Source organism: Equus caballus, chromosome X, assembly GCF_041296265.1.
Source record: "Equus caballus isolate H_3958 breed thoroughbred chromosome X, TB-T2T, whole genome shotgun sequence".
NCBI lineage: Eukaryota > Metazoa > Chordata > Mammalia > Perissodactyla > Equidae > Equus > Equus caballus.
The window spans coordinates 80,502,033-80,518,081 of record NC_091715.1 but is presented as its reverse complement, the minus strand read 5'-3'; the positions used below and the strand labels follow the sequence as shown (position 1 = coordinate 80,518,081).

General features: G+C 35.1%; 1 protein-coding gene across 7 annotated transcripts in view; it reads right to left on the bottom strand.

Moving 5' to 3' along the window:
- The window catches only part of DACH2 (dachshund family transcription factor 2), a 471,032-nt gene that overhangs the window by 91,776 nt on the left and 363,207 nt on the right, over nt 1–16,049 (bottom strand). For all 7 annotated transcript variants that reach the window (XM_070257182.1, XM_005614311.4, XM_014729012.3 and 4 more), the window contains 2 exons: nt 11,203–11,361; nt 156–328 (listed from right to left, as the gene is read on the bottom strand). In XM_070257182.1, coding sequence (XP_070113283.1) covers nt 156–328; nt 11,203–11,361 — 332 coding nt within the window. The remainder of the gene's footprint in view (nt 1–155; nt 329–11,202; nt 11,362–16,049) is intronic.

The window sequence follows — 16,049 nt, the reverse complement described above, 5'->3', positions numbered from 1 at the left end:
GGTCTAGTCAGAAATCAAACTCATCAATACTGTATGCTAAGCAATTGAGTCAATGAGCTGTGTGTTTATACTGAAGATCCTGTGGTACTGCTAATATTGTACCAAAATTTAACTGTAATTAACACCTTTGTCCTCTTCTAAATCATGATTCTTACCTTTATAACAGAGGCCCCAGCTCTGGAGAGTGGACTGTGAATCTGGGCTGCAGCAGCCATGTTGGCAATAGTATTGAGATGGTTCATCTGATTCATTGCCATGGCAACTGATGCAGGAGGTAAGCTGACTGGAAGTAGGGGATGAGGCATCATCATAAATGGCAGATCCAGTCCTAAAAGAGACAGTGCATGTTAAATTATTACATTTGTTACATTATTTGGACAAAGGTAAATCACATCAAAATTGATGCTGTGAAATAGTAAAAAAAAAATCTAAATTCATTCTTACTGGCTTTGTTTTTTAAATCAAGTTTTATTATATCCCAGTATCTCTTTGGGCAATTAATAGTACCTATGAGATTTAATATTGTTTTATAATTTTAAATACATTCCTATGTCAACAGACTTTTATTTATCAATATCCCCTGTTCTTGCTCTCACTTCCAAAATATTTATAAGATGCAATCATTTTTACAAACAAAAATCTTTAAGGCAAACATCATTTTATTTAACAAAAAGAAGTTACTTTCTTTTTAATCATTATAATATATTGATGTGTTGATAGTTTCTAGCTTAACACTTTCTTTAGGAGATATAATAGTGGCCCTGGTAAGACAGCATATAGATTCTCTGGGCTACAGTATTAGTGAAGAAAATAAAATTTGGAATATGTTCTACCCCTTCAGTTATAAATTTCTAAAATGAATGCTTATAGCTCTACTTTGAAGCCTTTGTCAATAAGGAATAACTCCCCTATCGAAATATCAACCTGTTTTCCACTTCGCTAACAAATACCAATATTGTTGAGTAGTGTCTAGAATTCTATCTGTTTTCTTATGCAAGGTGAAATAATTTTCGCACATTTGAAATATATTAAAGAATATCTCTCAAGTATTATCCACATTACACTTGTAATAGCCACAGATATGTCATCATAAGAAAGGTAACAAATTAAAACTGTTGTCTACTTGCCCCTTATAAGGTTGGGATTTGTGAGGAAACACCTTTAAGCAGAGGCTAGGGAAAGTTAGCCTAACATCACGGATGTTAACATGACTACAGTAAGTAAACCATAGCACTTTACAATGTATTTTAAACTATTGCTTCAACAGTAATCTTGCCTTTTTTGGACAAAAGCCCAGAAACTAGCAATCTTTAACAGATGCTCTAAAACATCCTTTCCTATAATTTTCCCAAATTATTACAGATTATAGAAATTCTATAATGGGCAATGTTTACGTGGGTCCTACACACAGTTATCAACTATTAATAACATCCCCTTTCCTCCTTGCCATCCCCTCATTTTTTCTTGCTTCCCATGTCACAATAGTAAGTGAATAACAATGAACCTATAGGAAGTATGTTCCGAGGCCCCCTAAATCTCATTCCTCAAAACAACAGTAACAGTAATACAAACTTTCAAAACAGATTTTTTTGGACAAAAAGGAGGCTAGAAGATAAAAATGCTGCTACTTGATTTGAGGTCCATCTTCTAGATTCAACAATGATGGATGAATTAAGCCCATGAACAAAAAATATTCAAAGGCAGCACAATGCAATAAAACACACTTTCAGATATGACAAGCGTCATACAACATTAAAGTGATCATCTCAATGAAAAAAACTCCTAAATAAAGGACACAACAGTCACCAAGATTTCTGATAAAGACAGCCACAAAATGCACTGTTATCAGAATTACACAAAGATTTTTTAAAAAGCAAGAAACTGAAATTCTATGTGGAATCCAAGAAGGGGAACCTCCTCTGTACTCCGTATGACTCCAGATCCCAAGAAAATATTAACAACGTATTTTAGACCTTTCACCTATTACTTCACTTATGGATTGCTATCTCTAAATCCATTTTATGAGCAATCCACCAAGCCAAAATTTTCAGTTATAAAACATTTTTCCTGAGAGAAGCCTGACACAGTGTAAACACTGAATTTAAAATGGCCTTCTGCACCCCCTGTTAAACTAGAAGTTTATTTTCAGTTAGCCTTCCAAAATTACTTAGATGAATATGCATTTTTATACTTTACTCATCATACAGCTTTGCTATAATGATGAGATATTCCATAACAAATTAAATTAATCACTGTTTATCTTTCCCCTAAAACCTTCACTCTATGCTCAACATAATAGTATCCATCAATGACCTAAAAAAGTTTCTATATACAGCTCTCATTTACCACAAACCAAGATAATTATAGACTTCAATTCTTCTTTGTGTACTCAGTGTTTTAGTAGCAAATTGATCAAACTGTAGCTGAAAAGTAGCCATCAGTGCCTCCCTTTACCACTCAAATGCTTAAATAAGCCTTTGTTCAATTTACACTTCCCTTAACAGTGTAATAATCTTTTCCTCATTCTCCAAAGATTTTCAGCATCATCCAGACACCATCTGGCCATATCAAGTCATATGCCTACTCAGAGTCCAATTGACATGCAAACTAAATGCAAACTACAAACATAATCTAACAGCCTATTGACAGTTTTAAAATATAATTCATCAAACATTTCATATGACCATGAAGGACTTAAAAGTCACACTTTCAGATCATGACCTGCAATAACTAACTGTCAATTGACTATAATACCCTAGACTCTAAGCTAATATTTACATTACAGGGCAGTTTAACAGTGACCCCACGTGAGTTGCACATGCAAAGCCTATGCAAATACTGAATTATGTAAGTCAACCTTTTCTCAAAGCAGAAATCATTAAATTAAGAGCCATCAATAGTATACAACACTCCAGCAATCTCGACCATTTACTCACATGCTTAAAAAGTACAGAGACTTTTAATAGTATGGCAATGAAGACAAATTCTTTTTAAAAATCACCAGAATGGGTCATCTCTTTCCTGTCAGCCTCAAGGACATCATGCAAGCTACTATAAGTATTATTTCTAACGAATCTTCGTATTCTGGCAACTCCTATAAGTTTTATATAAGTGCGTGGTACCACCTTCTGCTAGCCATTAAGGCTACAAACTTCAGACTCTAATCCGCTCTCTAAAATCCCACATTCATTCTATTTCCAACTCATGTCGACCTCTGTAATATCCTGCAATTTCTAGGGTCAGGCACCAATCCCATTGTACCTGGTTGGTATCCTACCTTCCTGGTTGGTTTTCTTATGCCATTTCATTTGCCACTCTAATTTTAAGACTTTTAGTGTCCACTTACTGTCTCCAGAATAAAATATAAGTTCTTTGGTTTCATGTGAAATGACTTTTCTAGCTTTGATATCTCATCACAGACCTCTGCGTGCTCTACTCTAGCCCCACTGGACTACTTGTAGCTCTTTACTATTTTAATTCAGCTTAGCCTTCATTCTTGTTCATGCCTCTGGAATCTACCTTTCTAATCCTGTTTATTTGAGCATGGTAAAACTCTTCCTCCCTTTTTTAAATCAATAGACTTTAGTTTTAGAGAAGTTTTAGGTTTACAGAAAAGGTGAGCAGAAATTACAGAGGATTTCAATGTATTTCCCCTCCACCAACAGTTTCCCCTGTTACTAAAATCTTGTATTAGTGTGGTACATTTGCTACAATTGAGGAATCAATATTGATACATTATTATTAACTACAGTCCATAGTTTGCCTTAGAGTTTATTCTTTTGTGTTGTACATTCTAAGATTTTTCACAAATGCATGATAGCACATATCTACCATTACAGTATCATATAGAATACTTTCAGTGCCCTAAAAATCCTCTGTGCTCCACCCATTCATCCCTCCTGTCTTAGCCTTGGATTTTCCTGATTCTATAGATTTGCCATTTCCTGAGGTGGAGTCATACACTGTTTAGTCTTTTCAGACTGGGTTTGTTTCACTTAGCAATACATACTTAATGTTCATCCAAGTCTTTTCGAAGCTTCATCGCTCATTTGTTTCTACTGCTAACTACTGTTTCATGGTATGGACGTACCACAGTTTGTTTACTCATCCAGCTGTTGAAGGACATCTTGGTTGATTCCAACTTTTAGAAGTTATGAATAAAGTGGCTATAAACATTGGTATGTAGATTTTTGTGTGGATATAAGTTTTCAATTCAATTGGATAAATAAGGAAGATTATGTTTAACTTTGTGAAAAACTGCCAAAATGTTTTCCGATGTGGCTGTACCATTTTGCATTCCCAAAAGCAATAAAAGAGAGTTCCTGTTGTTCCACATCCTTACCAGCAATTGATGCTGATGGAGTTTTGGATTTTAGCCATTCCAATAGGCGTGTAGGGGTATCTCATTGTTTTAATTTACAATTCCCTAATGACACATGATGTTGAGCATCTTTTCACATGCTTATTTGTCATCTGTATATCTTATTTGATGAGGTATCTGTTCAGGTCTTTTGCCTATTTTTTAATTAGGTTGTTTATTTTTTATTGTTGACTTTTAAGAGTTCTTTGTAAATTTTCTATCAGTCCTTCATCAGGTATGTGCTTTGCAAAGATTTTCTCCAACTCTGTAGCTTGTCTTTTTATTTTCTTAACAGTGTGTTTCACAGAACAGTTTAAAATTTTAATTTTCAATGTTTAAATCCAATTTATCAATTTTTATCGTGGACTTGGTGCTGTACCTAAAAACTCATTGCCAAACTCAAGATCATCTAGATTTTCTCTGATATTATCTTCTAATAGTTTTCCAATTTTGAAATTTACATTTAGGTCCATGATCCAGATTGAGTTAATTTCTGTGAAGAGAAGAGTGTAGAGTCTGCGTCCAGATTCATTTTTTTTTTTTTTTTGCACGTGGATGCCTAGTTTTCCCAATGCTATTTGTTGAAAAGATGATGGTTTCTCCATTTAATTGTCTTTGCTCTTTCATCAAATACTAGTTGACTACATATTTATGGATATATTTCTGGGCTTTCTATTCTGTTATAAATCTATTTGTCTATTCTTTTGCCAATATCACACTGTCTTGACTCCTGTAGCTTTACAGTAAACATTGAAGTAGGGTAGGATCGATCATTCCACTGATGTTTTCTGTTCAATATCATGTTGGCTATTCTGGATTTTTCACTTTCCCTATAAACTTTAGCATCAGTTTGTTGATATCCACAAAATAACTTCCTTGGAGTTTGATTGGGATTGTGTTGAATGCATAGGTCAAGTTAAGAAGAACTTGCATCTTAATGATATTGAGTTTTCCTATATATAAACATAGAATATTTCTCCATTTATTTAGACATTCTTTGATTTCTTTCATCAGAGACTTATAGAATTCCTTCTAAAGAGCTTATATATATATATATATATATTTTTTTTTTGTCAGTTTTATACCTATGTATTTCATTTTTTTGTTGTTGCTAATGTAAACGGCATTGTGTTTTTTATTCTCAAATTGCGATTGTTCATTGCTGGTATATAGGAAAGTAATCAACTTTTGTACACAATCATGCTATAATCCTTTATTACTTCCAGGAGATTTTTTTGTCAAAGCTTTGGGATTTTTTATGTAGACAATCATGTCATCTTTGAACAAAGACAATTTCTTCTCTCCCATCTATATACCTGTTAGGTCCTTTTCTTATCATATTGTATTAGCCAGTATTTCCAGTGCAACGATGAATAGGAGTGGTGAGAGGAGGCATCCTTGTTGTTTTTTATCTTAGGGGAAAAGCACATGTTTCTCACCATTAAATATGATGTTAGCAGTAGGTTTTTTTGGTAGATGTTCTTTATCAAGTTGAGGAAGTTGCCTTCTGTTCCTATTTTTCTGAACTTTTATTATGAGTGCTTATTGTATTTTGTCATATCCTTTTTCTGTATCTACTCTTAGAATCATATGATTTTTCTTCTTTACCCTGCTAATGTGACGGACTATATTAATTGATTTTTGAATGTTGAACTAGCCTTGCATCCCTGTAATAAATCCCAGATTGTCATGGTGTATAATTCTTTTTATACATTGTTGGATTTGATTTGTTAATATTTTGTTGAGGATTTTTGCATGCATGCTCACGAGAGATATTGGTCTATAGTTTCATTTACTTGTAATATCTTTGCCTGTTTTTGGTAATTGGGTAATGCTGGCATCATAGGAGTTAGGAAATATTCCAGCTGCTTCTATCTTCTGGAAAAGACTGTAGGAAATTTGTGTGTTTTCTTCCTTTAATGTTTGGTAGAATTTACCAGTGAAGCTATTTGGATCTGATGCTTCTTATTGTATTGATTCAATTTCTTTAATAGATATAGTCCTATTCAGATTATCAATTTCTTATTATACGAGTATTGATAGATTATATCTTTCAAGGAATTGGTCCATTTCATCCAGGTTATCAAATTTGTGGGCACAGAGTTGTTTACAATATTCCTTTTTTATTCTTTTAATGTCCATATTGTCAGGAATTATGACCCCTCTTTCATTTCAAATATTAGCAATTTGTATCTTCTTTCTGTTTCTTACTTAGCTTAGATAAAGCTTTATCAATTTTATTGATCAATTCAAAGAACCAGCTTTTGGCTTCATTGATTTTCTCTATTGATTTCGTATTTTCAATTTCATTGATTTCAGCACTAACTTTTATTACTTCTTTTCCTCTGCTTTGGATTTAATTTGCTTTTCCTTTTCTAGTTTCCTAAAATGCAATCTTAGATTGCTGATTTTATCTTTCTTCTTTTTAGCATATTTATTCAATACCATAAATTTCTAAGTATTGCTTTTGCTGCATCCTACAAATTTTGATAAGAAAAGTTTTTATTTTCATTTACTTTCATTTACTTGAGACTTCTTTGACACACATGTTGCTTAGTAGTGTGCTGTTGAATCTCCAAGTAATTTTGGATATTCCACCTGTCTTTCTGTTATTAATTTTTAGTTTAATTCCAATATGACTGAGAGCAGACAATGTATGATTTCTATTCTTTTAAATTTGTTAAGGTGCGTTTTACAGCTCAGAAGGTGGTCTTGGTGAATGTTCCATGTCAATTTAAGAAGAATGTGTATTCTTCTGTTGTTGAATGAAATATTCTATAGAAGTTCATTAGATCTACTTGATTGATGGTGCTACTCAGTTCAACTATACCCTTGCTGACTGACTTTCTTCCTACAGGATATGTCCATTTCCAATAGAGCAATATTGAAGTCTCCAACTATAATAGTACATCTACTTCTCCTGGCAGTTCTATCAGTTTTGCCTCACATATTTTGACACTCTGATAATAAGACCAAACACGTTAAGGGTTGTTAACGTCTTCTTGGAGAATTGACCTCTTTATCATTATGTAATGTCCTTCTTATCCCTGAAAATTTTCTTTGTTCTGAAATCTGCTTCATCTGAATTAATATAGCTACTCCTTCTTTCTTTTGACTAGTGTTAGCATAGTATATATTTCTCCAATCCTTTATTTTTAATTAATATGTGTCTTTATATTTAAAGTGAGTTTCCTATAGACAACATATAACTCGGCCTTGTTTTGTTACCTACTCTGACGGTCTCCACCTTTTTATTGTTGTCATTTTGCTTTGTTTTGGTTTTTTGTTTGATACACGATTATATAAGAAGTATGTTGCATTTAAGTAATGGTAAAGGCATTGACATCCCAGATCACTAGAGCATGTGGAGCAGCCTATGTTTTTAATTGGTATATTTAGGCCAATCATATTTAAAGTGATTACTGATTGGACTGGATAAGTAGCTATCATATTTTTTACTAATTTCTATTTGTTGTCCTTCTTTTTTCTTTTATTTTAATATTATCTTCTACTCTTTTGTTGCCTTCTCTCGTGTTAACTGAGTATTTTATATGATTCCTTTTTCATTCCTCTCTTAGCATATTAATTATACTTTTTAAATAATTTTTAAGTGGGTGCCCTGGAGTTTGCAATATACATTTACAACTTATCTAAGTCCACTTTCAAAAATAACACTGTACCACTTCGTGGGCAGTGTAAGAACCTTATAGCAGAGTATTTTCAATTCCTCCTTCCTGTCCCTTATGACAGTGCTCTCATTTATATCATTATCCATAAGGTATAATCACCCAATATGTTGCTGTTGTCATCATTATTTTGAGCAGAGTGTTATTTCTTAGACTGATTAAGAATAAGAAAAAACACATGTTATTTACTTTAATTTATTCCTTCTCTAACACTCTTCTTTTTTCGGTAGGTCCAAGTTTTCGACCTTTATAATTTTCTTTTTCTCTGAAGACCTTCTTGTAACATTTCTTACAGGGCAGATCTGTTGGTATGGTAAGAAATTCCCTCAACTTTTGTTTGTCTGAGAATGTCTTTATTTCTTCTACACTTTTAAAAGGAAATTCCACTGGATGCAGAATTCTAGGTTGGTGGGGGTTTTTTTCCTTCAACACTCTAAATATTTCACACCACTCTATTATTGCTTGCCTGGTTTCTGAAGATAAGTCCAATGTCTTTATTATGTTTGTTCCTGTATGAGTAAGGAGGGTTTTTTCCCCCTCTGTCTTCTTTCAAGATTTTCTCTTTGTTTTTGATTTTCCAGTTTGACTATAATATGCATCAGTGTAGATTTTTTGACACTTATCCTTCTTTTGCTCTCTGACCTTCCTGGAACCGTGGTTTGGTGTCTCCCATTGTTTTGGAAAATTTTCAGTCACTGTTATGTCAAATATTTCTTTTGCTCCTTTCCCTCATTTTTGTCCTTCTGGTATCCCCATTACATGTATGCTACACCTTTTGTAATTGCTGCAAAGCTCTAGGATATTCTGTTCTGTTTTTTTCCATTTTTGCTTTGTTATTCAGATTGGGAAGTTTCTATTGACATATCTTCAAGCTTACTAATTATTTCCTCGACTCTGTCTAGTCTACTCATGAATCCATCAAAGACATTCTTCGTTTTATTGGAGTGTTTTGATTTCCAGCATTTCCTTTTGATTCTTAGTTTCCATCCCTCTGCTTAAATATCCCATGTATTCTTGTATCTTTTCCTCTTTTTCCATTTTCTTAGCGGTTATTTTAATCCCAGTTATTTCAAATTCCTGGACTGATAATGTTAAAATATTTGCTATATCTAATTCTGGTTCTGATGCTTGCTTTATCTCTTCAGAGTGTTTTTTTTTTCCTCTTTCATGCCTTGTACTTTTTTTGAAGTCAGAAATGGTGTATTAAGTAAAGGGAATTGAGGTAAACAGGTCTTTAGTGGGAAGTTTTATGTTTACTGGCTAGGAGTTAGGCTTTGTTTACTGTTTACTGTAGCTGTCCCATGAGTAGCTGTGATTTCCTGTCCCCCCTGTTGTCTTTGGTTTTCCCTAGAGCAGCTATATTAAATAGGGTCCAAGGCTTTCAGTTCTTTCAGTGGTAATCCCCTATTATACAAAGCTCTATTGTGGTGGTAAAATGTGTAGGGAGGAGAAGCATTCTATAGTCCTATGATTAGGTCTCAGTCTCCTGGTGAGCCTCTCTCCTAGGGCTGTGACTTTCATAATTGCTTTTCAGCTTCTTCCCTCTTGGGGGGAATAGGAAGGCTTGGGGGTGGGGGCAGCTATGGCTGAGTATTTCTCTTTCCCCATGTGGAAAGCTAAGGCGGCTGGAGTTGTGTATCTTCCTTCCCTCACGTCAATGGCTACAGGGTGCTGGAGTTTAGTATACTCTTACCCCAGGTCAGTTAGGCTCTGGTAAAACCAAGTAGTTTAAGCTCTGGTAAAATAGTATCTTTTGAAGGCAGGCCTCTGCTAAAAAAAAAAAAAAAAAAAAAAACAGAACATTCTCAGCATATTTTGAAACTCCCCTGCCAGAAGCATGAGGGGAATTCTCTCAGGTTTTCACCTTAACAACCTGATGGGGCTCCTGGAGGTAAAACTCACAAAAGTATAAGGAACCCCTAAGGAAGGTCCCCCAGGAGGTTTTCTCTCTCAAGCTGGTTCCATACTGAGTCCTCAGCAATCACCCTTTCAATGCTTCTACCAGGCCTCAGCTGTGGCTTCTGCTTCTTATAAGTTGTGGTTCCCTGTATCCACCTCTTTCTCCAGTTGTAGGAAGAGCTGTGCCCTGTGAACTCAATCTCTGATGGATTTAAAAGACCTGTTGTTTTTCAGATTGTTCCACTTTTTTCTTGTTGTGAGGATTGGAGTGACAACTTCTAAGCTGTTTAAATGTTAGACTAGAAACAAGGAGTCCTTTAGGCTTCCCTCCTTTATGACACAAGTCTACCTTAATCAGTCCTTTTCTGACTTCTCATAACATAATATTTATAACTTCTCTGGCATTCATCTTATTTGCCTTTGCTTAACATTTCATTTTATATGAGAAGTTTCACTCTTGAGTTTATAATACCTCTTTAAAGTAAGACACCATAACTTATTTTGTATGCTTAATGACTGATGAATTTCATTAAGATTTGGGACATCATATTAAAATATCCCAGAATTCCTCCATTGTCTTAATTCTAAGGTTTAGTGGAAGAATGAAAGTCTCAGGGAAAGGAATAATAGAACTCTTTCCCCAGGTTTTCTGTTTGTAGGAAAAGTAGAATTTTAGCCAAGTAATGTATATAAGACCTGCTTTCCTGCAGAATGACTTCTGAGTCACTGAAGCTCCTAAAAACATCGTCTTAACCTGAGTTTGTATACATTAGCTATAGTAAATAATAATACTTATAATTCATACAGTACTTACTATATGCAAGTCACTGCTAACAGCTTTTCCTTTATTATTTTTAGCCCTCACAATAACCTTAATGACTGGGTATATTTTATTCCTACTTTGTAGTTGTGGAAAGTGAGACTCGGAAAAGTTAGGTGACCTCCAAAGTCAAACAGTGATATGGAATTCAAAAGATGTGGAATTCAAACCCAAGCTTATGTGACTATAACCAACATTCTTAACTACTCTGATCCACGGCCTCCCATGTACCTCTGCTCTGCTGCATGGCCTCTCAATCTATCTCTACTCTATAAATCCCACCTTTTGGAATGAACACCTCTTTATCTACCCTTCTGACCCCAAATTGTTAAACCTTATTGAAGAGAAATAGACTAGCCCTGCTAGTCCAAGATGTCCAGTGGGTCTTGAATGATATTTTTCTCAACACACCAATTTTGGGAGGACAGTATACATACTGTTGCTCAACAGGTGATTCTGCTGCAGTGGATTAAGGGTAGGAGCACCCCCAAGGCCTGGCTGGCCAGCCAGGGCTGCATGAGCAAGTCCATGTTGGGGTCCAGGAGCAGCAAGAGGAGACTGCATCTTATCCTTATCCCAGGAGGATTCACTTCCACCTGAAAAACATTCGTATGAACAGATAGGGATTTGAAAACTTTCCATGAGAAGACCTTTCTTTTTTAATTCCCTTTTTAGGGTTGTAATTTTTAATATTACTTCTCAGAAGACTGTTACTAAACATAGGTAACTCATGTTTATGATGGTTTCTAAAACTTTCAATAGCCTTGGATTTAAGCAGCCTCTAGGAACACTAAACAACTCTCACTAATCACATAGGCCCACTCGCCTTACAGGTAGTCTAAACGAATCTGGAATCATAATGAATAGCTTTTGAGAGCACTTGTATGTTGAAAGACATTAACTGATCACTACTACCTCCCATTCCAACCCTCTAACATACCTGTGCAATATTTTAACAAAGATCAGTTGCTGTTCTCTCAAAAAAAAACCACCCTCATTTATAAGAGCATGATAACATGCAAAAATATGTAGTAAGAAACAAAATGATCAGTTATTTTGTTCTCAGATGCAGCCCTCAAAAAGCTAATCTCTTCATACACAGCAGGCTTTTGTCCACAATAATCTGGATAAAACATAAAATCATGGCCCCCAATTTGAAACTGTACTTTACTTTGATCATCTATGTAGAGAGTAAAGTGTGCATAAATGCAGACTACTATGTTATCATGATGATCTACAGCAGCATAGCTATTTCATCTGGCACTTAGCATACTGTGAAGAAAGAACCATTGCTTAAAACCATACAGGAAACAGCCACAGAATTATTCCCAGGGCATCCTTTTAAGGAGAATACTTTAAACAGAGGGGCAAGGGGTTGTATTGCAATCACTGCAGTAGCATACAGTCTGCCTTTAGAAAACAAAATGGTTATGTGGGCAGCCCCACCTATTTGCTTAACGTGGTTCATTCATGCAGGGGTCAGTGGTTCCGCTCCCATTCCCATGCTGGGATTGTGACATTAGCATCTCCACCTGGCTGACTGTATCCATCTGCTGCCTAAAACACTGACCCTGTTTTGCAGAGGGGTTTAGGCCTGGGAATCTTGGGCACTCTGTAAAATATGTGCATTTACTGGTTTAAAAAGAAAGGTAGAAAGAAATCAACTTGTTCGTATTCCTAACATTCAACATTGCAATCATTTTCACTTCTTGGAGTTCCCTCCCAGGCTTTGTTCACATAGATACTCATTTTTACATTGTAAACACTCTGCCTTGTTGCTTCGGGTATCATATTTACCAAGTATAATGACCACATAGTAGTCTACTGAGTTAATGTACTATAATTTATTAAACATTGGACTTTGAGTTTGTCTCAAATTTGTCACTATTGTAAATTAGACCATAACAACAACACTCATTTGAATTATTTCCTTAGAATCAATTAATTCCCTGGAATGGGATTTCTGGGTCAAAGGGGTTGAACATTTTTATACTTTTGCTTTCAAGAGCTACATTTGCAAAAGCAGTTTTAGAGGAGTAGATTTTTTAAGGAAATTTTTTCAAGGCCAAGGGATATTGTCCCTGAAGATTTAAAATGTATTTAAGAAAACTGTCTGCTAGAATCTATGAGAGGGTTTTAAAAAATCTTTCTACCCATTCATCTACTCTTACCCCAGCTCTGGAAATCTACCTCCTCTTCAGGACTCTTTCAAGCTGATTTGTGGCCAAAGTCAATCTCTAATCCAAAAGTGGGAGCCTTGCCAGCCTCCAACTACGCGAGTTCCAGACAAGAAAACACCAGATTCTCCAGCAGCAGTGGTAAAGACTGAGGGGTACCTGGTCTTGCCTATATGGACAAAGCTTTCCCAATCAATTGGGGAATAAATAAGTAACGAATTGTTCAGTTCCTGCTATAAGCCGTTTAGTTAACATGCACAGAAGCTTATAAGGTAGGAAATCTGGTTGGATTTGATAGACTGGTTTAATGGACCAGAAATCATTCCCTTGATCACGTTGAGGTTTGGTGTATTCATTGAAAACATGCAACACTCTTTTGATTACACCAATTGTTCTCTCTTTTCATCCAGATGTTTGTTGCTGTATAGTCACTGCATCAGAGCAGGGAGGTAATTTATCGCTGGTGCATTGACGTAATTTAGCATTCATACATTTGAAATTCCAATTAAAATCAATAAGATTGTTATGCTGTAATGAACAGGAATGGTGGAAGGAAGGGAAGTATCTTAATAAACAAAAGTAACCACATTGCAACACTGAAAATTCTTTATAGTAACATTGGTCCAATAAACATGATTAATACCAGAAAATGCAAAAATTTGAAAGATCAATTTCTGAGCAAAAAAGAAACCACTCCATCATTTTAGCACTATGTCCAAGATATGAATTACCTCACCATTACAGAACTGTAATTTGTAAATTGATGAGCAAAACATTGACAAAGAAAGATACGTTTAGAAGACACTAAATTATACCATTGATATTAATATTGCATTGCGCCATCACAACAGCAACAGTGTAAAGCAGTACTAGGGCTGAGACTGTGTCAATATTTATTTTATAAATTGAAAATCTTGTAGTCCACATTCAATATAAAATGGTACATTAGGTATTAGTCTAATGTTTTATACATCACACATTCCAAATCAACTTTAATAGAAATGTTTTTGAAAACCTCATTAAGGATTTCAAAGTATTTTGTGTATGCCTTGGTGAGAGCTTTAGATGACCTTTTTCCACCAACTCTCACCTTTTTAACTACTGTGTTTAAAATGATAGAAGGAGGGTGGTTACCAACTGTTCCCATCTTCACTGAGTATGGCTATAAGAAATCGTCCTGCCCTTTGAAGGCAACTGTATATAAAGTGAGCGAAGACTGTGGGATACCCTTGATATTTGCATTAGGAGGCATTAAAACTCTGGACATACTTTTGTCTTTTGACCTAAAATTCTTACCATTTTTAAGCCTATAGAATTGACTTATGACTTAGTCTGGAGGCTTTGCTAGCCCCAAACTTTGCATTGCCCTATGCCCCTTTGCCAATTTGTAATAATATCCACAGAACTGAAAGCTCAAAAAATATATTTACCAAACTTATCCTAGGGTCAACTTTTTTTTATTACTATGTGGAATCTTGGGTATCCACTTTCCTTTTCTTATTTATCTATCATCTATTATCTATCTATCTATCTATCTATCTATCTGTCTATCTACCTAACTATCTATCTACCTAAGTATCTATCTATCTCTAGATGTATTAGTTTGCTAGGGCTGCCATAACAAATTACTATAGTCTGAATGTTTATGTCTCCCAAAACTCATATGTTAAATCCTAATCCCCAATGTGATGGTATTTGAAGGTGTGGCCTATGGAAGGTGATTAGGTCATGAATAGGATAAGTGCTTTTATAAAAGAGACCCCAAAGAGTTCCAGAGCCCCCTTCTGCCATGTGAGGACACAGTAAGAATATGGCTGTCACTGAGCCTGGAAGTGGGCTCTCACCAGACACCGAATCTTCCAGTACCTTGATCTTGTCTTCCAGCCTCGAGAACCATGAGAAACAAATCTCTGTTGTTTATAAGCCACTCAGTCTATGGTATTTTTGTTATAGTAGCCCAAATGGACTAAGACACTGCAGAATGGGTGGCTTAAACAACAGAGATTTATTTTCCCACAGTTCTGGAGGGTAGAAGTCCCGAGATCAAGGTGTCGGCTGGTTTAATTTCTCCTGAGGCCTTTCTTCTTAGTTGGCAGATGTGCACCTTCTCCCTGTGTCTTTACGTGCTCTTTCTTCTATATGCGCGCATCCTTAGTGTCTCTCTGTGTGTCCAAATTTTGTCTTCTTATAAGGACACCAGTCAGATTGAATTAGGGTCTACTTTAATGGTCTCATTTAACTTATCACTTCTTTCAAGATTCTATCTCCAAATATGGTCACATTCTGAGGTTTGGGAGCTTAGGGCTTCAACATACGAATTTTGGAAGGACACAATTCAGCCAATAACATTAAAGTATGCACTCTTTACTGAACCAGATCATACTAGCTTTGTGAGGGAATCCCTCTTGCAAAGAGGAGAAAAACTACATAGCATTTATACAAGGCACATCTAAGAAACCAAGGAGGCAGTGGTTTAGGAAAAATAGAGAAGCATAATCAAAACCTCATCTTTGCATCAAGAAACTTCACGTTAAGTATAAACAAAACCCGACAGAATCCTAAGTACAGAAAGAGAATGTAGAAAGTGCAGCAAATCCTCAAGAATTGAATAAATAATTTCAGCTTTTTCATATCAACTACTTATCACTATTTTAGCTCAATTTTTGTAAAACTAAAGCTGTGAAATAAACAGCATAGGGACGTTACTACATAAATACTATAGTTAATTAATTAATTTAATCCCAACCTTTTCAATTAGAAAGTTAGAGAGAATTATATTTTTTATAAACTGCCACCTAGCAGAAACATATATTCATAATTAGAATCTATATAAGAATAATAATGTGATGAATTATGGGGATATATTAATTTGACAAAGTATTTGACAAACTTTTATTGTCTTAGTTAAAAACCTCTTAAGCTTGAAATTTTAATTTTTTTTCTTTAACTCATTGTAAAAGGTTAGGGCTCACAGATGATTGTTTACTTTTGCTGCCTTTTCTTTGTGGGGGAAGTGGCCAGAGGGCAGAGTCCCCATGAATCATGGGGACTTTGCAATAGACAAATAGAATTTCACAGATAGAAAGGACCTTGACACTCATTTACTT